Here is a 24934-nt window from a genome sequence, read left to right as displayed (position 1 = left end):
ATCCATTTCAACAAGGGAAATGGCATTGGTTTTAAAAGTACTTTAGCTTCCCATCCCATTCCCAGAGTTGAAGTTCTAATCCATTTCTCCTTCCCTTTGGGTTCTATACTCTATTTGAAAGAAAATGCGGGGAAAAATCCAATTGTGTATATCTTCCGTGTAATGCATTATCTGACCCTAGAGTAAAGTATCTAATGTGCCTAATTTTTCACTCCAGTTTTAACCCTTTCCATGTATAAGAGTAAAGGAAGCACAACTGCTTCCATTCAAATTTCACAGAATAGCGCGTTGTGCTTACGCTAACAAACGAAGGAACGGTCATTAAACAATATCAGCACAAAGAAGAACCAGGCTAGATTCATCGATCCCGTTAAACAGGTGGACCTCACCAAATTAGGGCTGTCTGCCTCCAGGTGGGACTTGGGGATCCACTGGAATAGCAGCCCATTTACAGAGATCAGATCCCCTGGAGAAAATCAGGGCCATATCTACATTTTTAAAAACGGGGGCAAAAGTACAAAAGAGGACCCCATATATTATATACACATTTTTCTTTATAATCAACAACTCTTTTAAATAATAGAATAAGTCATATTGACTTCCATGAACTGTTTATGAATAATTACACTTAACGTCCTAGATCTGACTCTGGAGAAAATGGATGCTTGGGACTGTGGATTCTATGGCATTCTACCCTGCTGAGGTCTCTGTGCTCCCCCAGTCTCACACCAGATTTCCAGGTGTTTCCCTACCTCAATCTAGCAACCCTACTCCAATCCCTGCTGGTGGCTGGAAGAACCTGGCAGTGTGGTATAGTGGTTAAGAGCAGGTGGATTCTAATCTGGAGAACAGGGTTTGATTCTCCACTCCTCCACCTGAGTGGCAGAGGCTTATCTGGTGAATCCAGAGGTGGGATCCAGCAGGTTCTCACAGGTTCCCGAGAGTAGGTTACTAATTATTTGTGTGTGCCGAGAGGGGGTTACGAATTGGTGATTTTGCCACGTGATTTTTGCCTTAGTTACGCCCCTCCTCCGCTCCTCAGCAGTAGCATGCAGAACTTGAAGCAGTGTAGCAGGAGGTGCACCAGCGTGCGTGGCAGCCTGCGCCTGTGTGCATTTGTTTCCCGCCTGCCCAAGGAGACCCGGGATTGCAGGCGGCTGCCGTCAACCCTTGCCACAGCCCCACCCAGCACCCCTGCTAGCCCACCCCCAGAATGCCCCGGCCCGCTTTTCCCGTCGTGCCCCAGCCAGCCCCATTGGCGCTACGCCATTGTTTGAATCCCACCACCATGGGAACCTGTTACTAAAATTTTTGGATCCCACCACTGGGTGAATCAGATGTGTTTCCACACTCCTACATTCCAGCTGGGTGACCTTGGGCTAGTCACAGTTCTTTCAAGAACACTCTCAGCCCCACCTACATCACAAGGTGTCTGTTGTGGGGAGAGGAAGGGAAAAGAGCTTGTAAACCCCCTTGAGTCTCCTTACAGGAGAGAAAGGTGGGGTATAAATCCAAACTCTACTCTCTACTCAACACAGCAAAGGCACTAACTGCATGCTTAGTCCTCCACTCCCCCACAGTACCTTGTGCATATTTTAAAAGATATTTTAATCTTGCTCTGACAAAATATCCACGAGGCAGTTTACAGCACACTAAAAACAGGAGAATAAAAGCTCTAGTGTCACGTTAAATGAAAAACAGCACTGACAAAAATGGGGCCTGTGGCTCAACTGGGCCTGCCTGTTGCGGGTGGGCGGGCACCGGCACAAGCCACGCTGCCATGCAAGGAAGGGCAGCCACATGGCCTCAGGACCCGGCTCGCTCATGTGCGGGGGCCCGGTCCTGATGGGCTCCACGTTTCCTGCAGAGTCAAAAACGGGCCATGTCATATGCGGGCACTGGCTGGCTGGCACCTGCATATAAAAGAGCCGGCCACGCTAGGCCCCCTGTTCCAGAGGTGGGATGCAGCCTATTCGCACCTATTCGGTAGAACCGGTTACTAAAATTTTCTCAGTTCGGAGAACCGGTTATTAATGATTAACTCCACTAGGGACAAGGGGGTAATCTCTGTCCCTGGGTACAACAAATCTCATCAAGTGGGGGATGCAAAATCGCCCCCCAGGGCCCCTTGCGGCCCCCCTGCCCCCCATGGCACCCCCCTCGTGGGTATGAACTGTATGAAATAATACAATATATAGTAATTCTATTTTTTTTCCATTGGTATAAAGGTTGAGAAAGTATTATAGATAAAGATTTTTAATTTTCTTTTTCCCCCCTTGAAATTTATATTGTAAAGAGAAGAGTTGAAACTACTCTTTTAGATTAAGGATTTTGGATCTCTCCCTCTGTTAGTTTTCTTTCAAGTGGAATAGATAAAGTAGTTATGGGAATCTGAAGGGGAAGTAGAAAGTAGGGAGGGAAATATGGAAAGGAGGGAGGCAATATAGGATGTTATGTTTTAGTTGAGGGGCGATTTTCTTTTCTTTTCTTTTCATTAGCCCCTGCAAGTCCCACAAAAGTCATCTGGGTGATCGGACACAGGCAGGAACGGAACCACCGGAGTATGCTGCTTTCAAAAGCTATCTTTTGAAAGAGTCCTGAAGAGTACAATTTGTGTCCTGGTGAAGGCCATTAACCAAGGAGGTTTCAGTCCTAAAATTGTACCTGAAACCTGAGTTAAATGGGTCTTTTAGTGGGAACGAACCATGCTATACAATATTGCACGTTTTCCTGCTCCTCACACATGCCATTGTTTGCAATTGGTGAGGGCTGGGTTGGACAAGACAGCGGCTATGCCAGAACAGCAATAAATTATTTTAGATGTTGGGTGGGTGCAACTGAACACATGGTTGCTATTTTTGGCATTGGCTGAACACTTTGTAATGATAGTTCCAGCACAAGGCTTTCTCATTAGGAATTGGCTGCAATCACTCTTTGTTAAACCAGGAGCAACGCATCTGGGAAATGAAGGTCCCTTGAAGAAACCTGCTTTTTAAAAATCTGCACTTGCTTTTGCTTTTCTCCCGTCATGTTGGCCACGTACACATTTGGGCAACTGGAACCCCTTCTTGTCCCCACGCAATCCTTTGGTGTCTATACCACCTTTTTGCACTCTGAACACAAGAGCTGTTCCTATAAAGACAGCTGGAGACTTTCAAAAGCAACACCAGATTACGGCTGATAGTGCTGATTCGCAGAAGAAGGCAAAGCATCAGCAGACTCGCAAAACAGACATTATTCACAGTTCAAGGTGACACTAGCTGGAAACTCTCAGGAACAGGAGTATATCAGGAGTCCATATCAGAGGAGGACAGGCAGGCAAAGAACAAACCTGTATGGTGCCACTTTTCAAATGCCTCCTCATAACCGATATGAGAGCCAGCGTGGTGTAGTGCTTAAGAGCAGGTGGACTCATCTGGAGAACCGGTTTTAACTCCCCACTACTCCAAATGAACGACGGACCCTAATGTGATAAATCAGATTTGTTTCCCCACTCCAACATTCCTGTTAGGTGACCTTGGCCGTGGCATACTGCCACAAAATGGTGCCCAGCCCCTGCCAAACTCCCCCACCACTGCCCTGGCAACCTCCCACCCAACAAACTTCTTGTCCTTCCAAGTGGTGCGAAATGGTTGGCACCACACTGGGGGCAGAGTCTTATCCCCGCTGCCCAGTGTGTTACTGGCCAGTGCTGCTCAGAGGAAGTAATGGTTATTTTTGCAGTTGTAGTGCTAGCATGCCAGCGGGATGGGGGATGGGGCGGAGTTTAGTGGGGGGTACAAAGTTTGGCTGGCTCAATGGGGGAAAAGGAGGGTCAAAATGCACCCCCATGTGACCCACTTACTATTACCCCCTGTCCCCAATAGATTTGCCTCTGGACCTTGGGCTAATCATAGGCTCATTCCGCACATGCAGAATAATGCACTTTCAAACTGCTTTCAGTGCTCTTTAAAGCTGTGTGGAATAGCAAAATCCACTTGCAAACAGTGGTGAAAGTGGTTTGAAAACGCATTATTTTGCGTGTGCGGAAGGGGCCATAGTTTGTTCAGAACTCTCTCAGCCCCACCTACCTCACAAGGTGTCTGTTGTGAGGAGAGAAAAGGAAAGGAGTTTGTAAGCCACTTTGAGTCTCCTTACAGGAGAGAAAAGGGGGGGGGGGTTATAAATCCAAACTCTTCTTCGTCAACTTCAACCTTAATTCCTTTGTCCTTACAGTGACCCAGAACTAAATCAAGCATCTCCTGTTATTATCGTCTCCCTCTCCCTCTCTCCCCTGTTCTTCTTCTCTGTTCTTTCCCCAAATTAGTGAAATTAATATTGGCTTTCATGCTGTTTTTAATGGAGTGAGGTACATTGGTCCATGGCAAAATTCAAAAAAGATACGGTACATCACATAATAGCATTTACTAAGACAAATCAAGATAGTACAACACGGTGTGTGCCCTGCTTTCCAAGGCATGTTATGTGGCTTCAGTGGCAAAGGAAATTCCCAACCCAGGGACACCCCACTTGTGCACATAAAAGTGCCTTGTGCTCTCTCACAAAGCCACCTTTGAATCTTAGGCCCCTTCCGCACACACAAAATAATGCATTTTCAAACCACTTTCACAACTGTTTGCAAGTGGATTTTGCTATTCCGCACAGCTTCAAAGAGCACTGAACGCAGTTTGAAAGTGCATTATTCTGCAAGTGCAGAATGAGCCAAGTCAACTACCAGATGCATTTAACTGGACATGCCGGGGGATTGAACCAAGCACCTACAGTATGCAAAGCAGATGGTCTCCCACCAAGCCACAACAGTATGTGTTTGGGTTACTCTGTAAAGTAGGAATGGAAATTTTAAAAAAAACCCGCATTGTGTACTATGCAGTGTACATTCTATGGCCCTTTCTGCACAAACATTTTAAAACATTTTGGGGCAGGAAATAAAATGTTTTCTCTGAGGAGTTCCATATTATTTTTCTCCCTTTGGTTCTGAAAATGTTATATTTCCAGTCTCAAAATGTTTTCACTGAATGTCATTTAAAAAGGATTCTTTAGACTGAAACATTTTGAAAATGGCTTCTCTGGGCTGTGTGGTCTCTTTGAGACATTTCCCACCCTCTCTGCTGTCCTCCGACTTTCCCCTGGGCGCCATTTTGTGAGTTCACCCTCTCCATTCCCCCTCACCTGTGTCTCCTCATTGCTGTGAGTTTTTTTCACAGTCCCAGTGATACTCCTCCTGAGAAATTTGTGAACAAGGAGTTTAATAAGGAACGTAAAGAGGTGAAAAATCAGATCAGAAAAATTTACAACACCTTCAAAGTAGTTTTTTTCTCATGTCTGTTATTTTTGAGGGCTAACCCTTGAGGCATTGTTATGGAGAATCACAGCACAAAGCTGGGAAGGCTGGAAGCATCTTCAATGAACTCCCCTCACAAAAAAAGGGGGGAAAACATGTAATGGAAGCCAGGAAACCTTTCTAGAGGGTGAGTGCATACAAACATCATGCTAAAGGGGGGGGGATCGAAAATGTTTTCAAAATGTTTTAGGAGATTTGTGCGGAAAGGGTCCATGTATAGATACGCAATTTGTCTTATAAAGCAACAACTCAATGCCCTGTTGAAGGTTTGCCTCTTACCTTTCCCACATATAAAGGATCTGTTCCAGTGTATTCTTCCAAAACAAAGAATTGGTTCCACACCCAGCTCCTCTTCATTCGCTGATGTAGAAACAAATTGTCTGACAAGCTAACTTCTTGTCCTTTACCAGGTGGCCTGGCGCTCTCAGATAATACAATTGTAATGAGGTTCATCATTAAGTAAAAGCATATGGATATACTGAGTCCAAACCACTTCATGCTGCCCATTCTGCTGGAAGTCCACATTGGTATTCCAGGAGTGTTTCCACGTGGAGTGTCGGTCCTTTAAAGAATCCAGTGGGTAGGCCTTTGGGGTGTCCAAAAGTTCAGACGGTTTGAACTGCCCACTTTAAGGACGACAGACTCCTGCAGAGTTAAAAAAGATGTATTACCAGATTTTTCACATGAAACCTTGAACATAGTTAAAAACAGAGATGCGTCTCAGAGTATTTGATCTCCCTCATAAAAATGTGATAATAAGGTAGGCCTGTTCCAGAAAAAGGAAGTCTTTCCTTATCACCTGTAGTCCTGCACTCCCAAACGAAGGTAATGACTGAGAAGCCAGAAAGGAAGACCACACAACTTTGCTTAGATAGCTGCCGGTTTTCACTGTATTATTGATCAGCTTGCGTTTAAGAAATATTTATGACCAGAAGCCTTTGATAATGTTTAGAAGAAGGAGTTGCCTCATAGTAATTATAATAGGCAGCTAATAATCCTGCCGTTCTTTTCTCCTTCGGCAAAATTCTCCTTGTTACCTCACAGAAGCGTCCGTGTACATGGGGTATTACTGATACATTCCGTTTAATTTTAGCAGCTGCAAATTATTTCTGACTTTAATTATTCTTTTAGCACCCAAACTTCAGTTGCTTCATGCCAGGCTTCACGCTCCGCCGCCTGCTCTCTGAGGAGTTGGCCACCGCATATAATGTGACATTTCTAGGATTCTGAATGGTCAGTTAATCATTATATGAGGCACAAAGGGGTCTCGGGAAGCTGGTAGTGGCATCCTATTGCGGCATTTGCCTCAGAGAGCCAAGCTAACAAATTTCCCCTCCCACAGCCTGAAAGACTCATTTGGGCCAACGAATGCTGACCTCCATCAGAGGATACTTTCCCATCAGTCAGAGATCTTTTGTTGTCATGAAGTTAGATTAGCTGGTGACCTCACTCCAGGCATTGCTTTGCAGCTCTCTTTTCTTTCTCTGCTTTGCTGGGTTTAATGGGGTGACGCTGCCCTTCCCTACTCTGTCAACGCAGCCAGTGAGCTTAATGTTTCAGATATTCATCTGGAAAAGAAAACATGTTGCCTCTTCTTCCTAATGGGCCCCGTTCGGTGCTCACAAAGTTTAATATTTACCCTTCGACAATCAGAGGAAGTGTACTAATATTTCATCTGCTGTCTGTGATGAAGTGATTTGACCAGTGGTGGGATCCAAAATTTTTAGTAACAGGTTCCCATGGTGGTGGGATTCAAACTGTGGCGTAGCGTCAATGGGGTGGGGCGGGGCGCGACGGGGGCGTGGCTGGGCATTCTGGGGGCGGGGCATTCTTGGGCGGGGCTGTGGCAAGGACACAGCCACTGCGCCGGTTTTTGGATGGGAAACGAATGCACGCAGGCGCAGGCTGCCACGCACGCTGGTGCACCTCCTGCTAGACTGCTTCAAGTTCTGCGCGCTACTGCTGAGAGGAGGGGCATAACTAAGGCAAAAATCACGTGGCAAAATCACCAATTAGTAACCCCCTCTCGGCACACACAAATAATTAGTAACCTACTCTCAGGAACCTGTGAGAACCTGCTGGATCCCACCTCTGGATTTGACAGACTGCTTAATTGTGTTATCTGGAGAAGGTGACAAAAAAAAGGAGAAGCTGGTCTCCTCATGTTCAGATCGGGTTACTGGGATCCCCCTGGCCACCAATAGGGGATGAGGGTTAGGGCTGACAGATCCAGGTTAAGAAACTTTGCAAGATTTGGGGTGGAGCCTGAGGATGACAGGCACCTCAGTGGGGTACAGCACCAAAGGGTCCACCCTCCTGCGGAACTGATCTCTGTAGTCTGGGGATAAGCTGCAATTTTGAGGGATCCCCGGGTCCCACCTGCAGGCTGACATCTCTATGTTCAGAACAGAATCCCTCCAAAGGAGCAAAAATTATGATGACATTATTTTTCACTGCCCTCTAAGGGAGAAAAAAAATGTAAATATCAGTTGGAAACCTCAGGATAAGCTCTTGGTATCCATTTTCATTCGCTACATGTATGGTAATTTCTCTTTCAACTAGAGTTTGGTCTCCCGCTGTTTTTAAGTACCTTTCTGATGACAGGAAGGATAAAGCTTGAGTGTTTTTTTGTTTGTTTTAGTTTAGAAAAGATACAACTAATTGGGGTGGTACAATTATTCAACTAAAGTGTAGAGAAAATGAAGACAAACCAAGAGTCGCCCGTGGAACTGAGTGTCAAAAAGTTCAGGACCAACCAAAGAAATTGCTTGTTAGCTTATAGAATTCTCTACCACATGGTACGGTGAGAGCAGCAAAGACTGCACATATTAATGGAGTCTAAGTTTATTGATGCCCTCACCTGCATAGCTCAGGCTAGGCTGATCTTATCGGATTTCAGAAGCTAACCATCAAGGAATACCAGGGTCATGGGATGGAAGATGGCAGTGGCATACCACCTCCGAACATCCTACAGAGTTGCCATAGGGTAGCAGCCGGGCACCTAACTTTGGATATCCACGCCAACAGGAGACAATGATGCGGCTGGCCTCCACTCGAGCCAGGGCCTTCACGGCTCTGGCGCCGGCCTGGTGGAACACTCTCCCTCCAGCTGTCCGGGCCCTGCGGGACCTTGGGGATTTCCGCAGGGCCTGTAAGACTGAGTTGTTCCACCGGGCCTTTGGAGAGACCGGCCGCTGAGGGTACCCCTGCCTCCTCCTCTTTACCCCCATGGGCCCTAATACCATCAGGACCCATTATTTCACATTAGGAGGGTTTTGTAAGGGCGTGGGCGATGCTTTAAGATATGACTGTGGTTTTAATTATATGTATGTTTTTAGCTGATGTTTTAGCTGTACACCGCCCTGAGCCCTTTGGGGATAGGGCGGTATACTAAATTCAATTAATAATAATAATAATAATAATAATAATAATAATAATAATAATAATAATAATAATAATAATAATAATAATAATAATAATACTTGGGACACTGTCTTCTATCATCCTGAGCGTATCTAGTGAGATTTTAATGCACCAATGAGAGCGCAAGGGGAGACATATACCACAGGAGCATTGTAGACCACTCCATCTTCTCACCTTGTGAATCCCAAACTGCTCCTGACGGGTCTGGCTCACCTTGGGGCACCTCAGCACCTCCCTGAGAAGATATATGTCTTGTGTGTTTTTCTCTCTGTCCAAGTTCCATTTTTTAAGATGACATAAGACTACATAAGTGAGAAAAACATCACTGGAAATACAGGCTCTTATAAACACTTTTTAAAAAACATTCCTAAGCAGATATGCTCTCTGTTTATCTCTCCCTCTAGGTGGGACCTGGATATTTCTCTCAGTTTCCCCCCTCCCCGGCAAGAAAATAAATGCTTTTGAAAAAGCATAACTCTCCAAGGCTGTGTATGGCTAGTGATAGAGGTGTCCCAACTTCGAGCTGGACCCTTCTATTCCAGGGCTAAAGGGGCTGGGGGTGGGTGGGGGGTGTTGGAGCAACTTATGTTGCAAAAAACTATGGGAAGGAAGAGAGTTCTAAACAGGACTTGGCTCTCTCTCTCTCTCTCTCTCTCTCTCTCTCTCTCTCTCTCTCTCTCAAGCTGCTAGAGCAAAAAAAAGAAAATCTGTTTTTTTTGTTTTGTTCATGTGTCACTTGGGAAAAATTGGAGAAGGCAACAGTGCAAAACAAGTTTTATTTTTTTCCCCCCTGAGTCCCATTTTTGCTGCTGTCACTGCATAGGAACAAAACTCGGAGGGACAAGCAAATAACAATTTCCACTGCATTTAACACATGGCAGCAGTCATTTTACTCAGGAAAAGTATAAGTCCCAGCAGCCAGCTCTTCTGAAACAGAATTGGTTTCTGGTTCCAAGTGGTCATATGGCAACCCTCCTGAAGCCCACCTCCTTCTACTACTGGTCAGGGCCTTAAGGGGGTGGGGCACCTTTCACTATTTAATCCTGCATTCTAAATGGCTGGAGCCCCATTTTGAATGATACTATGTTTGTTGGAAATAGAGGTGGCCAGCAGTTCTAGGCCAGCAGGAGCGCCTTCGATGGGTTGCATCTGTGGCTGGCATCTTCAGAGGATCCTCTTAAGATGCCATCCACAGATGCAGGCGAAACGTCAGGAGAGAATGCTGCTAGAACACGGCCATACAGCCCGGAAACCACACAGCACCCCAGTGATTCTGGCCGTGAAAGCCTTCAACAATACAATAATATGTCATTTTCCCTCCTATTTTATTTATGATATTTATGATATTTTTATGCTGCCTCTTCACCAGAGTCTTGCTTGAGGTGGCTTGTATTTAAAACATTAACAATGGCTTCTACCATAGAGTTTTTGTCCAAATACCAGAACGTCTCCAATGACATGATGTCACTTCTGGCATCACAACCTCCTTACCTTTGAAGCCAGGAATATAGACAGCAGGGCTTGAGAGGCAGAGCTCTCTGGCCGAATGGTAACAGCAGGAGCTTTAGCTGCTCTGGTCTAATCCTAAGGGCCATTGAAATTAGTTGATTCTGTCGCTCACACTGGAGTCTCATAATATGCTGTTCTGTATTTGTTGCTTTTTAGTTGACTGCTGGATATGTTATGTGACTAGCCTTGGGCTAGTCACCATTGTCTCAGAACTCTCTCAGCCCTACCTACCTTACCAGGTTTTTGTTGTGGGGAGAAGGGAAGGCCATTTGTAAGCCATTTTGAGACTCCTTGTGGTAGAGAAAAGTGGGGTATAAATAAGAAGGGGAATGAGGATGATTGTAGGATTGGAGCATCTTCCTTATGAGGAGAGGCTGCAGCATTTGGGACTCTTTAGTTTGGAGAGGAGACGGCTGAGGGGGGATATGATTGAAGTCTATAAAATTATGCATGGGGTAGAAAATGTTGACAGAGAGAAATTTTTCTCTCTTTCTCACAATATTAGAACCAGGGGGCATTCATTGAAAATGCAGGGGGGAAGAATTAGGACTAATAAAAGGAAACACTTCTTCACACAATGTGTGATTGGTGTTTGGAATATGCTGCCACAGGAGGTGGTGATGGCCACTAACCTGGATAGCTTTAAAAAGGGCTTGGACAGATTTATGGGGGAGAAGTCGATCTATGGCTTCCAATCTTGATCCTCCTTGATCTGAGATTGCAAATGCCTTAGCAGACCAGGTGCTTGGGAGCAGCAGCAGCAGCAGAAGGCCATTGCTTTCACATCCTGCACGTGAGCTCCCAAAGACACCTGGTGGGCCACTGCGAGTAGCAGAGTGCTGGACTAGATGGACTCTGGTCTGATCCAGCAGGCTAGTTCTTATGTTCTTAATACAGTTGCAGTCTTTTTTCTTACAAGCTGCCTTGACCGATCTCATAAGTAGAAAAGATGGGAATATATAAATTCTTTAAATATATATTACAGAGATATGATGAAGGCCTGACAGTAAATCGCTTTTACTAAACCAACATCTGTACTACAGCTCCTAATGTAGAGAATTAGCTGTGTCCTTGAACTACCTAATTGCGGTAGCGCAGAAAGATATAGATAGGTCTTGTTCTAGGCTAACTTCTCCATAGGATGGAAATCTGTGTCAAAAAACTCCCATCCATTTTGACGGCACTCGAGTGAATTCATTTGTGTTCCCCAAAGAGACTTGTTCAAAGGTATGCAAATATCCTTTCAACTAATCCCATGTCACAGAGCCTGTGGAAGATGAGTCACCAGAGGTTTTGCTTTAAGTTGCCTTGCAAGCATGCTTGTTTATTGAACATCTGTGCACATCAGCAAAGTTTAGGACAATAAAGAAAACAAATGATCCTACGTTAAATCCATTCTCACTGAAAACAGAAGGCTTCTGTTTGCTTACTTTTCCAGGTAAAGTCGATGGCCATAAATTTTATTTTAGCACAGCCACCTTCTCCTGTGATGCGACTGAGAAAAGGATAGATTGTTATGGCTGGATTTTTCATGGAAATCCATTTCCCATGGATTTCTTTCTCCACAAAGAATTCCTGAAGGGCAGTGCTGGCTTATCTATTTTATGTTACTGTGACACAAGGCTAGAATATGCGGAGAGAAAGAAGTATTTTATATTAATTTAATAAAAAGTAGCAGGTAAGATTTTAATTAAAAAAAATATTTAAGTGGTAGGGATCAGCCGCTTGAAGTCCATGGGATAATTCTGATTTTTTTTTTGAGGGTGGGAAAACACTGATCCCTTTAGTTACAAATCTAGTAATCAGGCATTTGAGAGGTGGTATGATGTAGGGCACAGGTGTCAAACTCGCGGTATCATGCTGGCAGGGAATGATGGGAACTGTAGTCCATAACATCTGGAGGGCCGCGAGTTTGACACCTATGATGTAGCAGCTGATGGGTAAGATTAGCATCTAAGAGTCCCTCATTCAAATCCCCACTCAAATATGAAAGTATGCCTGGTGACCTTGGATCTCTTTCTCTAACCTACCTAAGGTTGCCAGGTACCCCCCCCCCCCCGGCAACTCAAGTGCATGGGGTCTTACCAGGTTCCGCCCCCACCCCGCAAATCTCCAGGTATTTTTAGACCTGGAACTGGCAACCCTATGCCCAAGTTATACATCAAATCGGGTTGCCAGGTTTCCCCTGGCCACTGGCAGGAGATTAAGTGAGGTACGTTTGCCAAATCCAGGTTGAGAGATTCCTGGGGATTTGGGGGTGCAGCCTGGGGGGACGGGGACCTCAGTGGGGCACAAGGCCCTAGAGAGCCCCTTTCAAAGCATTCATTTCCTCCAAGAAGACTGAGGGCCTTTCCCCACTTACCTTAAGCCCCGCGCTACTCTCCTCAAGCACTGCGGGGTCCCCTGGCACTCCCCATTACAGGGGCGGCGACAACGCAGCCGCCCCGACGCTGCCGCTATCGCGCCTCCTCAGCACGCGGCATCCCTGGCGCTCTTGTAAACGGCACCTTTTGATGACCCCGCACAGAGCACGGGGTCGTAGGGACGCCTGGGTCCATGCCAGAAATGACGCATGCTGAGACCAGCGCGCGGCATGGGGGGGGGGGGCGTGGTAAGTGAGAAATGCCGTGAACGCTGCACTCAGGAGATGAGCTGTAATTCTGGGGATCCCCAGATCCCACCTGGAGGCTGACATTAGAAATGACACGTGCTGAGGGGGCAGGAGAGCGGCAGAATCGGGGCGGCTGCGTTGTCACCGCTGGTGTAGTGGGGAGTGCTGATGGACCCCGGGTTACTTGCCGCGAGTAGCCCGCATCAAACGGTGAGTGGGGAATCGACCCCTGATACCAAAAGTGTTTTTAATTAACATGCCCGTAATTTGTATTGAACATCGTGGGTCCTTATTTTTTAATGTCCTAAGAGGAAAGCTCCCCCAGGCTTCTTTTTAGGTAGATATCTTCATGTAAACTTCATGAGCAGCAGTGGTGTAGGAGGTTAAGAGCTTGTGTATCTAATCTGGAGGACCTGGGTTTGATTCCCCGCTCTGCCACTTGAGTTGTGGAGGCTTATCTGGGGAATTCAGATTAACCTGTACACTCCCACACATGCCAGCTGGGTGACCTTGGGCTAGTCACAGCTTCTCGGAGCTCTCTCAGCCCCACCTACCTCACAGGGTGTTTGTTGTGAGGGGGGAAGGGCAAGGAGATTGTAAACCCCTTTGAGTCTCCTTCAGGAGAGAAAGGGGGGGATATAAATCCAAACTCTTCTTCTCTATAATACAGTAAAACAGTTACATGCCCAGTCGTAACTAAAAACTTCCAGGTTTGCTTAAAAATAAAACCTGCTTTTACCCAAAAGCAGCAGCTCCAAATCTTTTTATATTCATCATGAGATCTCATTGAGAAGGGCATAAGTACACATTGGTTTTGATTAACTGGATTACGCCAGCCTTTTGAAAATCATCCGTCTTGCATGCGCAGTGTTTGCTTATTCCTGCCAAACACCAGGCAGTTATACCTTGCATGTTAATAGGGACGGGTGCATTAACTTGAAAAGAAACCCCTGTGTGCCTTATTGGATTGAATGCAAGGGCTCATCAGCTTTACAAGATCAAGCTCCTACATTAGTATGATTTTTTAAAGTTGTTTTGATTAATTAGCAGAGCAAAGGTAAGATGCACTATGTATGCGTGCATGATTAATGTAGCCATTTAGCTAGGTAGTAAAAAGCAATTACAGGTCGATCCATACACCCTTACAGTCATTTTTATTTATTTATTTTAAAAGTACCCTTTACACTGACATAATATGGTGTAGCCTGCAGGGGATCAAACAAAACACTGCCAGTTGAAGTGGGATACCTGGGGTGGGGTGGGGTGGGGTGGGGGGCTTAGCAACCTTAGCTACATTTCCAGTTTGCACAATTCTACACCATTCTCCTGAATTTCTGAGACCGAGAGGAATGTAATCGCAGAATAAACCTGGCTAGCTGCAAAAACTTGGGCCATTTTCTCAGCTGTGGGATAGTTTTCGGCCCTTTCCTTTCTGTTTTGAGGCAGGAAATAAAATGTTTCCTCTGAGGAGTTCTGCATCGCTTTTCCTCCTTTTGTTTCTACAGTGTTTTATTTCCAGCCTCAAAATGTTTTCAGTGAATTCCCTCTAAAAACTATTCTTCAGGCTGAAATGTTTTCAAAGCAGGCTTCGCTGCTGTGCTGTCTCTTTAATATGTTTTCCATGCCTCTCTGCCGCCCCCAAATTTTTCCTCAGTGCCATTTTCTCAGCTCTTCATTTCCCCTCTTCTGGGAGGTTTTTTTTTAAACATTTGAGAGAGTAATCTTTGAGACATAGGCCCCTTCCGCACACGCAAAATAATGTGTTTTCAAACCACTTTCACAACTGTTTGCAAGTGGATTTTGCCATTCTGCACAGCTTCAAAGAGCACTGAAAGCAGTTTGAAAGTGCATTATTCTGCATGTGCGGAATGAGCCCTAGATTATATATGGTATGGAGAATCACAGCACAAAGCTGTATCTCATTGAAGCATTGATTCATCAACTAACTCAAACAAAAGAAAATAAAAAAGACGCAGTGGTGGCCATGGATCATTTTTGAGGGGGTGACTGCAAACATTCATTGCAGTAAAGGAGGGATTGAAAATGTTTTGGGGGATTTGTGCAGAAAGGGTTTGGCAAAGAGATACTGTTCAACTGCTGCAATGGAGAGGCAGAATAATTCCATTCAGCCTCCAAGCAATGATGGTCTATTTTAGGCCTAAACTACAGATTACAATTCGTTATGTGTAAGGTCAGGGAGCCTCTAACCTGACACCAATACTCAGGGGCAGTGTATGTTGTTTTCAAAGACACTTGGGCTCATTCTGCACATGCAGAATAATGCACTTTCAAACTGCTTTCAGTGCTCTTTGAAGCTGTGCGGAATGGCAAAATCCACTTGCAAACAGTTGTGAAAGTGGTTTGAAAATGCATTATTTTGCGTGTGCGGAAGGGGCCATGGACTTGGATTCAGTTTGCAAAGGCCCCTTCCGCACATGCAGAATAATGCACATTCAATCCACTTTCACAATGGTTTGAAAGTGGATTTTGTTATTTTGCACAGTGATGTCCAGCTGCAAAGTGCATTGAAAGTAAAAGTGCATTATTCTGCATGTGGGGAGGGGCCAAAGTGCAGGGGGGAAGAGACTTCATTCCTTCCTCCACTGTCATTACTGTGTGATATAACATGCTCCTGGGGGACACCTGTCCTATTGGGAGACCCTGCATGGGAGCTGGTGGGCTACCAGTTGCCAATCTCCAGGCACTCCCACTATAACAATTAATCTCCGGATGACCAAGATCAGTCCCTCTAGACCAGTGTTTCCCAACCTTTTCGAGGTCAGAGTACCCTTGACCTCACTCTTCATATCTCACGGTACCCCTGCCACCACCCTCCACCTTCCCCTCCCATTGCCCTTGCTTGCCACACACCCCACCTTCCCCTCCCAGGGTGAAGGGTAGCACTGGGGGTGGTGGTGGCTGCTGACCTTGTGGCAGGCCCTGCTCCATGGGCCAGCTCCCTGTCCTTGCTGGCACCGGTGGGAGACACCACAAAAATGAGGGGGGGCGGTAGTGTTGCCGCGGTACCCCTGGGACATGCTCACGGCACCCCAGGGTACCACGGAACCCTGGTTGAGAATGGCTGCGCTAGACAGAGCAAACCACTGTTTTGGAGGGTGGAGTCTATGGCATTATGCCCTGTTGAGGCCCCTCCCCAAACTCTGCCCTTCACGGGCTCCACCCCCCCAAATCTCCAGGTATTTCCCAGCCCAGACATGGCAATTCTGAATGAAGCAAATAATGCCATCGGCCTCGTTTGGGTTGGAAAATGGCACAGGGCCCCCCTTTCCTCCTGCACAATATAGCTTGGGAAAGAAGTTTTCCAACTTCCGATGTCTTACTGATAGTGTCAAAGTCAGGTTGGGGAAACTCTGAGCCAAATGTAGAGAGACACATTAAAACAGTAATCCTTCCGGGGGTGGGAGGGATACGCAACACATTTTTACTTTGTTTTAACTGTATGTTTGCCCTGCACAGCTGGGCATTTTGATGGGGAAAACTGGCACAGACTACTTTCTGGAAAGGAAAGAGACTACTTTCTGCAAAGGTATCTCTAGGGTGGATTTTCTGAATTACAAGATACATTGATTTCCCCAGGACAGTTTTGACCTCTCCCATCAGCATAACATATTTATTAACCAAACAGTAATGCATTATTGACCAACAGCTGATACTATGCTTTTAAAAAATTCAAAGGTCTTAAATTATTGTCCTGACACTTTGTACGGTCCAGCAGAGATAGCTTCCAATTTGCTTTTAACTTCTTTAAAATAAAAAAAGTTAAAAGAGCCAAACTAGAAAATGAACCCTGCAACGTCTTTTTGAAAAAGGCAACTAAGAAAACCATACAACATATTTAAAAGACAAACTGCCCTCCCAACTCTTCCAGTTGGCATCGTCTCTCTCCTTTCCATTTGAAGAAGAAGAAGAAGAAGAAGAAGAAGAAAAAGAAGAAGAAGAAGAAGAGTTTGGATTTATATCCCCCCTTTCTCTCCTGTAGGAGACTCAAAGGGGCTTACAATCTTCTTGCTCTTCCCCCCTCACAACAAACACCCTGTGAGGCAGGTGGGGCTGAGAGAGCTCTGAGAAGCTGTGACTCGCCCAAGGTCACCCAGCTGGCGTGTGTGGGAGTGTACAGGCTAATCTGATATCCCCAGATAAGCCTCCACAGCTCAGGCGGCAGAGCGGGGAATCAAACCTGGTTCCTTCAGATTAGATCAGGGGTAGGGAACCTTTAAGACTCAAAGAGCCATTTGGACCCGTTTTCCACGGGAAAAGAAAACACTTGGAGCCGAAAATAATTTTTGACATTTAAAATAAAGATAACACTATATATATTGGGGTTTTTTTACCTTTTACTCCGCTCATTCTGAGAAGCGCATGGATGCGCCCGCCCTGCTGCCTGCAGGGCGGGCAAGGATGGGGTCAGCGGCTTGGCTTTGCCGGCCGCCGGGAAAGCACCCGCCCCGCTCGAACGGGGTGGGCGAGAGGGGAAGCCCGTGGCACTGCCCAGCCAGCCACAGGCAATTGGTGCACCCGACCTGCTGCCTGCAGGGCAGGCAAGGATGAAGCCGGCGGCTCAGCCTTGCTGGCCGCCAGGAAAGCGCCCTCCCCGCTCCAATGGGCCGGGCGAGAGAGGAAGCCCGCGGCGCGGCCCAGCTGTCCGCGGGCAATTGGTGCGCCCACCCTGCTGCCTGCAGGGCAGGCAAGGATGAAGCCGGCAGCTCGGCTCATGGAGCCGCAGTGCAAGGGCAGAAGAGCCGCATGCGGCTCTCGAGCCGCAGGTTCCCTACCCCTGGATTAGATACACGAGCTTTTAACCTCCTACGCCACTGCTGCTCCAACGAATAGATGTTTTTGCCAATGAATAGATGTTTTTGCTTTTATCCAGGAACTCTTTCTGCTTTTTAGGAAACAGAAATTCTTCCCTGTTCCTTGCAGGCCTATTGTAAGATTTCAATGAATCCAAATGCACAATGTTCCGTTGAGGCCTCACTTATTTTTCCTTGCGCCCTGATTCAATATATTTTTCTCTCAATTGATGCGTATGACTGTCATCTTTTTGAAAAACATATTTGACATCAGAAATAGCCCAGGTTAGGGGTGTGTGAAAATTTTTATGTCATGAAAATTTCAAGGGGAAGGAGAGAGAGAGAGAAATGATATTGGATTTGCCAGCAACACTTCTTCTGCAAAGGGTATCTTCTGATTTTTAAATATTTTTTTCAGAGATGTTTATATTTTATATTTCTTTTATGTTTAGATTTATATTCTGTCCCCTGCCGCCCACTGCAGAAGTGCTCAGGGCGAGTAACAACACATCAACTATACATTTAAAATCAGGAACAGTTGAGACGGATGAAACTCCATGAAATATTAACTAATAATAAAAATGGCACTGTGAGCTCCCAGCAGACTCGACTCCTGAGACTGACAGACAATCCGTAAAGCAAGTGGGGAGTGGGACCAAGGGGGCACACGGAAGAGGAGGAACTCTGGCCCTTTCTGCACAGGCCAATAACAGCTCCTTAGGGATGGCAAAAACGCCGTCCCTAGAAAGCTGTTCACATGGGGGGCGCAGCTGCATTGCAGCCGCGCCGCCCTCACTCCCTCCCAGCGGTGCGAAGCCGCTGTTTCCCAACCTCACTGCCCAAGCGAGAATATTCCAAGAGGTGGAGAGCCAAAGAGGGCTGGTGTAACTGACTATCCTCCCACCATGCAAGCATCCGATAGGTAAATGCCCAAATATGTTGTTTAAATGTTGGATGTTATGATCTCGGATGGATAATTGCTATATATTAGTGCAGGTTGCTTAAAAAGAGGAAGAGAAAACAGCCTGGGACATTTGTTTTCATTACTGAAAAAAAGCCCGGCATTAGATTTCAGCTACTTTTTCTTTTATTAAGATCTTGGAAAATACAATGAAACTTGACAATGCACCATATGGCGCATAAACATTAAGTCGGAATACGATCCAATGTCAAAAAGTTATAACCACAGATCAGTCAGCAGATTCTCCGGGGACACATCAGGCAGCCGTTTCACTCAACATCCGAAGTCTTTCAAGTACTTTAAAAGGAAAACCTTTTGCAGAATGACAAAAAAAGTCCTGCTCCATAAGCCTCAGAGGAATGCTGACGGGACCGTATGGACAAGATCGCAATTTTAAAGGCAGTCCATATAGAGCAGGCAATGGGTTTTGCCAACTCAGTCTTTCCAAACACGTCCCCCCCCCAAAGGGAGATAGGCCATTGCACTGTGCAGAAACTACCACTGGTTTGAACCAGTACTTAAAAAAAAAAGTAAATTCATTCCAAACTTTGGAAACCTGATTCTTTTCTAATAACAATAAAACGCTACTATTACTGAGGTTACCTCTGTCAGGCCCAGGCCTGTCAGTGCCCAGATGTCTTGCTGTGTAAGAATTGCAAATGTTTCCCTGTAACTGCTTTTCTGTTTCCCTCTTCCCTTCCTGGCAACTCCCTGGCGCCAGGTCTCCAGCAAGAAGGTGCGAACGGTTCCCAGGTTCTTTGAAGCTCTGTAGTGCAAATGTAGAATTTGTAAGGCACATTTGGTGTGGGACAAATGGGGTGGTGGTGGTTGAAGGATATAATCTCTGGATCTAAGCTGGAGAGTTTAGATCCAGCTTTCTATTGTTACTCTACGCGTTGTTAGAAATAAACTGCTTTAGGACTTTCCTACGGTCTCTGTTATTTCCACGTTCGAGAGCCTGACAACCTCTAGGTGGGGCTTAGAGATCTCTCGGTATTACAGTTGATCTGTGGGTGACAGAGATCAGTTCCATAGGAGAAAATGGCGGCTTTGGAAGGTGGCCTGTGTGGTGTCATAACCTGTTGAGGTCCTGCCCCTTTCCAAACCTGCCCCTCCCAAGGCTCCACACCCATATCTCCAGGCATTTCCCAAGTGTCATTTGGCAACCTTAAGTATTACTATTAATCATTTCCTTTTGAATTTTCAAAGTCCTTCATATATTTTATCTTGTTGCAATGTTTGGCTTGTCCAGGAAAATGCAGCATATAAATCTAATTTTCAAAAAGCTCTGATAGGTTGGCATTATTATCCTTTCATTGCAGACAGAGACTGGGAGAAGAATGGCTTATCCGTTTACATCTGGAAGGAGTTCATGAGAAGAGAAGCAAGATTCAAAACAGAGACTCAGTCAATTCATGCTCACTCTTTGCCTCTGCAGTAGAATCTCTCAGTTAAAGGCTCTGAGGTTAGATTAAATAAATTATAAGCTTGAAAATAATCAAAAGGGAAAAGGGAAAAGATATGTTCAGTGTGAGATTCCGAAAAGGAGCCCTTTTGCTATATCCAACCTTGTTCAGTGTGTCATAGAAAGTGGAATGGAAAGACTGCCATTTTGATCTTTCACTTGAAACCAGATGCAAAGATGACCACGGCTGGCATTTGATAAAGTTCTACCCTCGTAACCCATAGGTGTCAAACACGTGGCCCTCCAGATGTTATGGACTACAGTTCCCATCATCCCCTGCCAGCATGATGCTGGCAGGGGATGATGGGAATTGTAGTCCATAACATCTGGAGGGCCGTGAGTTTGACACCTGTGCTCTAACCTGTGGAGGTATCCCATACCAGGACAAGCTTGTAAACAGCCTCTTGCTTAGTCGCTAGAGGAAGCATGCAAGTAATCACACATGAATGTTTTTGTCAGTTGGAAGAAATCTGGTCTCTTCATACTTTTAAGTTTTTGATGCACCCGAAGTTGCTAACATGGCTATGTCTGGGCAGAGAAACTAGGCTGTCTGTTTTCCAAGGAGATGTTAATACTGGGTCTCTGAAAAGCATCATTTACAATTCAGGCAGAATGCACATGCCTTTTTTTCTTTTTCCCCCAGAGCAAATTCTCCTTTCTTTTTCTTATTGGTATTGACCATGATTTAGAGATGAGGGTGCACTTAAGGTAACCATGGTCACCTGTAGCCATGATTCCCCCTCAAAGTAGAATTTGAAACCATGGTTTCAAGTTGCTTTGCTCAGGCACCTCCCACACATGCAGAATAATGCACTTTCAATCCACTTTCAATGAACTTTGCAGCTGGATTTTACTGTGCGGAATAGCAAAATCCACTTGCAAACAACTGTGAAGGTGGATCGAAAGTGCATTATTCTGCATGTGCGCAAGGGGCATTACGAAGGGACCTAAATAGCATTAGTCATGGTTAGGCATATAATTCTAAACCATGACTTTGAACGAGAAATTGGTTCTATTTTATGTTATGTATCTACCAGTAAGGGAAGAAATACTCTAATCTAAACTGTGTTGTGAAACTTGAATTAATTCTAAATATTTATTTTAAAAGTTACATAAAAACAGGTGCCACACAAGTTGTCAAAATCCAGGTTGAATGGGATTGTTATGTAGCAATTCAATTAATACTCCCTGGTTGCAGAGGAGCATATAGACGAACCACAACAGTGGTGGGATCCAAAAATTGTAGTAACAGGTTCCCATGGTGGTGGGATTCAAACTGTGGCGTAGCGCCAATGGGGCTGAGCGGGGCACGACGGGGGCGTGGCTGGGCATTCCAGGGGCAGGGCATTGCTGGGTTGGGCTGTGGCAAGGACGCAGCCACTGCGCCGGTCCTTGGGCGGGAAACGAATGCACACAGGCGCAGGCTGCCACGCACGCCGGTGCACCTCCTGCTAGACTGCTTCAAGTTCTGCGTGCTACTGCTGAGAGGAGGGGCATAACTAAGGCAAAAATCACGTGGCAAAATCACCAATTAGTAACTCCCTCTCGGCACACACAAATAATTAGTAACCTACTCTCGGGAACCTGTGAGAACCTGCTGGATCCCACCTCTGACAGCACACCCCATCTCCCTTCTTCTAGAACAAGTAGGTAAGTAAAATGTGCAGCGGGTTGGAAAAATCGCTGGCTGTATCCTCCTTCACAGTTGTAGAGCTGTTGAAAGGCATAGGATATTTTTCACAGCCCCAACCAAAGGGCCAGATGGCTGGATGCGGAGCGATGGCCTGTTCACCTTTCCGGTGGCATAAGTCCAAAGCCCCTGGTGCTGGTGTAGTAGAGGCAATGGCCAGGTGGAAGTCAACTAGTGTTGCCTCCTCTCCTGGCCACACTGGGGGCAAGGGTGCAGGGATGTTGGCCTGGTGCTCTATGCTGCATTTGACTGCCATGGAGGGACACGGGAGCCTGCCTGCTGGCAGATCCATCCCCCCACTGGGGCAACTGCCCTGGGAAGGCCCCAAGCTGCTCCCAGCTGCAAATTCTCCCCCTTTCCTTTAGATCGGGCTGTTGGTGTGATAATCTGGCATCTACAGGAAGGGCCATGGCTAGAGTACCAGTCTGGCCGGCAGACAGTCCCAGGGTCAGTCCTTAGCATTGCCCATTGAAAGGACCAGGCAGTAGGTGAAAGACCTCTGCCTGAGACCTGGGAGAGCCACTACTAGTCTGAGTAGGCAGTACATACCTTGATGGACCAATAGCATGATTCAATATTGGGCAGTGCCAGGTGTTTATCTGTAGTCCCAAATCCACTAGCTACCAATAGTTTTGGGAGAAGTAATTGAGAGGTGGGTTGTGGGGGGAAAAAAGGTCTGGTTTGGATTCCAAATTTACTATCCGTTTATTTCATCCTCATAATCCCCACGTACAAGCAAGCAAGCACTCAAGTCGTGCCTATGTATACATTTACATTTAGATACAGGGCAAGTGTAGGAACTGTATTCCAAGGTTTGCTCTCAGTTCATCTTGCGCTGCTAGTAATCCAAAGGCTAATTTATCTTTTCTTAAAACTGACATTTATAACTGCTGGCCAGCAGTGACATCTATACTACCCGGTCCTGACCTTGCTGATTGCTTCAGCTTCGTGAAGGAATACTATTAGCCAGCAAGATAAAGAACGTTTTTGGCCGAAATCAAACCTGGGAAAAGAAATAAAGAGTCTTACCGCAGGAATTATAAACTATCTGAGAACCTATAGAATTATCTACTGCCTTCAGGCTTCAAAGAGCCACTGGGAATATGAAACACAAGTCCGAGGCCTTCACAGCACTCTTTCAAGCTGGAAGAATAAAGCAAAAAGAAATGAAGGCACCTTGACCCCATTCGTCCCGGAATGGTCCTAATGCTGCCGAAACGATGCTCTTGAAGCTTCAAATGCCACCTCAACATCTTTCTGAGGAACCCCCTAGGATTTGTTCCTTCTGCTCAGCGGTGGGCCAATTCCAGGAAGAAATCAGTGCGAGGTACCACACACTTGGTACAGTCAGGCTTGGAAATTATAAGAACTAACAATATGCTTCAAGGCAAGGCAACGCTCTTTTTCTGCAGTTTTCAGAAGACTGAGAGGTCTATTGTTGGCAAATCTTTTTCAAAACAGAAATATCCGAAATTGTTTTTGGACACCGCTAGCATCCCAAGGCCATGGTGAGTACACGGAATTAGCCTGCTGTAAAAGGTATTCTAAGCAGAACAGAGCCTCAGTTCAGCTCTAGTCATACATTGATGCTAATATGAAACTACAGCCCTTTTTAGAAATCGTATACGTACATATTGTGAACCCAGCAGCTGTACGTATCAGAACAAGCTAATTGTGATGCACCTCATACAGTGGCGTACCGCTAATGGGGACTTGTATTTCATATTCCCAGTGAGCCCAGGAGCTGGCCTGCAGGGAGGCCAGGGGGTGGGGCTTGGTTAGGCTGACCAGACGTCCCGCTTTTGGCGGGACAGTCCCACCTTAAAACAATTTGCCCCATGTCCCGCGGGTTTTTTCAAGTGTCCCGGTTTTTGAAAGGCTGCCACACTGCCTTCTAGGGTGCAAGGCAGTGCGGCAGCCTCCCGCGTGCGCAGCCGCAGGAGCACACAGCCTTCTGTCACAGGGCGGGAAACGGGAGTGCCCCAGAAGGCCGTGCGCTCCTGCGGCTGTGTGCGCGCCCCCCATCCCGGTTCACAAAGGTGACCATCTGGTCACCTTAGGCTTGGTGGTGTGCAGACCAGTGGCGTGCAGCACCAGTCTGAGCCCTGCCCCCTAGCCCCACCTTCCCTTGCCCTCCCTGCTGGGTCTTGTAAGTGGGATGGGGGCACAGGGAGGCGGTCATGCCCCCGGGTGCAGTTTAGCCCCGGTACGGCGCTGACCTCATACAGGCAGTAATTTGGTTGTCGGAACAGGCAGATTTTGCATGCTTCAATATGTGTGAACCAGAACCGTAAGTAAATCCAGTGGTCTGTTTACACATGCATTGTCCCCGTTGAGACAGCTTGATAGCTATACATAGTGCGATATCTATGTGCATTTGGGATGCTATTAGTGTGAAGAAGTAATATCTGAAAAAGGCTTCAACTGTATAAAAGCGTGGACAGCAATGCAAATACAAAGAGGATCTCATTCAAAGCAGCACAATGAAGACAGATCCCCCCCCCCCCGCCGGAACGCACAGGTCAGCTGGATCAACTGTGATGGTAGAAAGCGCTGTCAAGTCACAGTTGTCTTAGGGTGACCTTGTCGGGGTTTCAAGACAAGAACAAGCCTAAAGCCCGGGGTTCCCTAGCCTGTTCCCCCACAGCGCTGGGCAGCAGCCCCTTCTGAGCTCCTGGCCTCTCTACCCTTCTCTCCCTGTTCCTTCTTCACCACTCCCTTCCCCTGCCAACGCCCTCCCCAGTCCCTGCTGCAGCGGCAGCTCCAGAGGCCTATTTCCCTTCTCCTTTTATCTTGTTCTCTTCAGTCCCACCTCCTTGGCCCAGCTGCAGCTCATCCCTCTCTCTCACAGCCAGTTCAGCTGTGAGAGGCCCCTCCCGGCCAACTGTCACTCTGCTGGCTGTTATCCTGCTGTCTCTCCCTTCGCCAGCTCTTGCCCTGCCTGCTGTGCTGAGTCCGGGCGCTGGGGACATGACCGCGCCCGGGCACCAGCTCGCACCCTCCTTTTAAAATAGTGCAATAGTGTGGCCCTTATGACTGGGTGTGACCTTCCATTATTCAGCATAAAGAAAGGTTAATGATCTTACTATATGAAAGGCTAGCTGGGGTGGTGGCAACTCACTT

General features: G+C 46.5%; 1 protein-coding gene across 5 annotated transcripts in view; it reads right to left on the bottom strand.

Moving 5' to 3' along the window:
- Positions 1-24934, bottom strand: part of CDH20 (cadherin 20) — a 250934-nt gene that overhangs the window by 88597 nt on the left and 137403 nt on the right. For 4 of the 5 annotated variants that reach the window (XM_048507591.1, XM_048507589.1, XM_048507592.1 and 1 more), the window contains one exon: positions 5621-5986. In XM_048507591.1, coding sequence (XP_048363548.1) covers positions 5621-5866 — 246 coding nt within the window. In that variant the 5' untranslated portion in view covers positions 5867-5986. Of the gene's footprint in view, positions 1-5620; positions 5987-8938; positions 9000-24934 lie in introns of all 5 variants that reach the window. The other variant, XM_048507593.1, reaches the window with a different exon arrangement.

Source organism: Sphaerodactylus townsendi, linkage group LG09 (genome assembly GCF_021028975.2).
Source record: "Sphaerodactylus townsendi isolate TG3544 linkage group LG09, MPM_Stown_v2.3, whole genome shotgun sequence".
Taxonomy (NCBI): Eukaryota; Metazoa; Chordata; class Lepidosauria; order Squamata; family Sphaerodactylidae; genus Sphaerodactylus; species Sphaerodactylus townsendi.
Note: the sequence above shows the minus strand (reverse complement) of the source record. Positions and strands in the feature narration are given on the sequence as shown.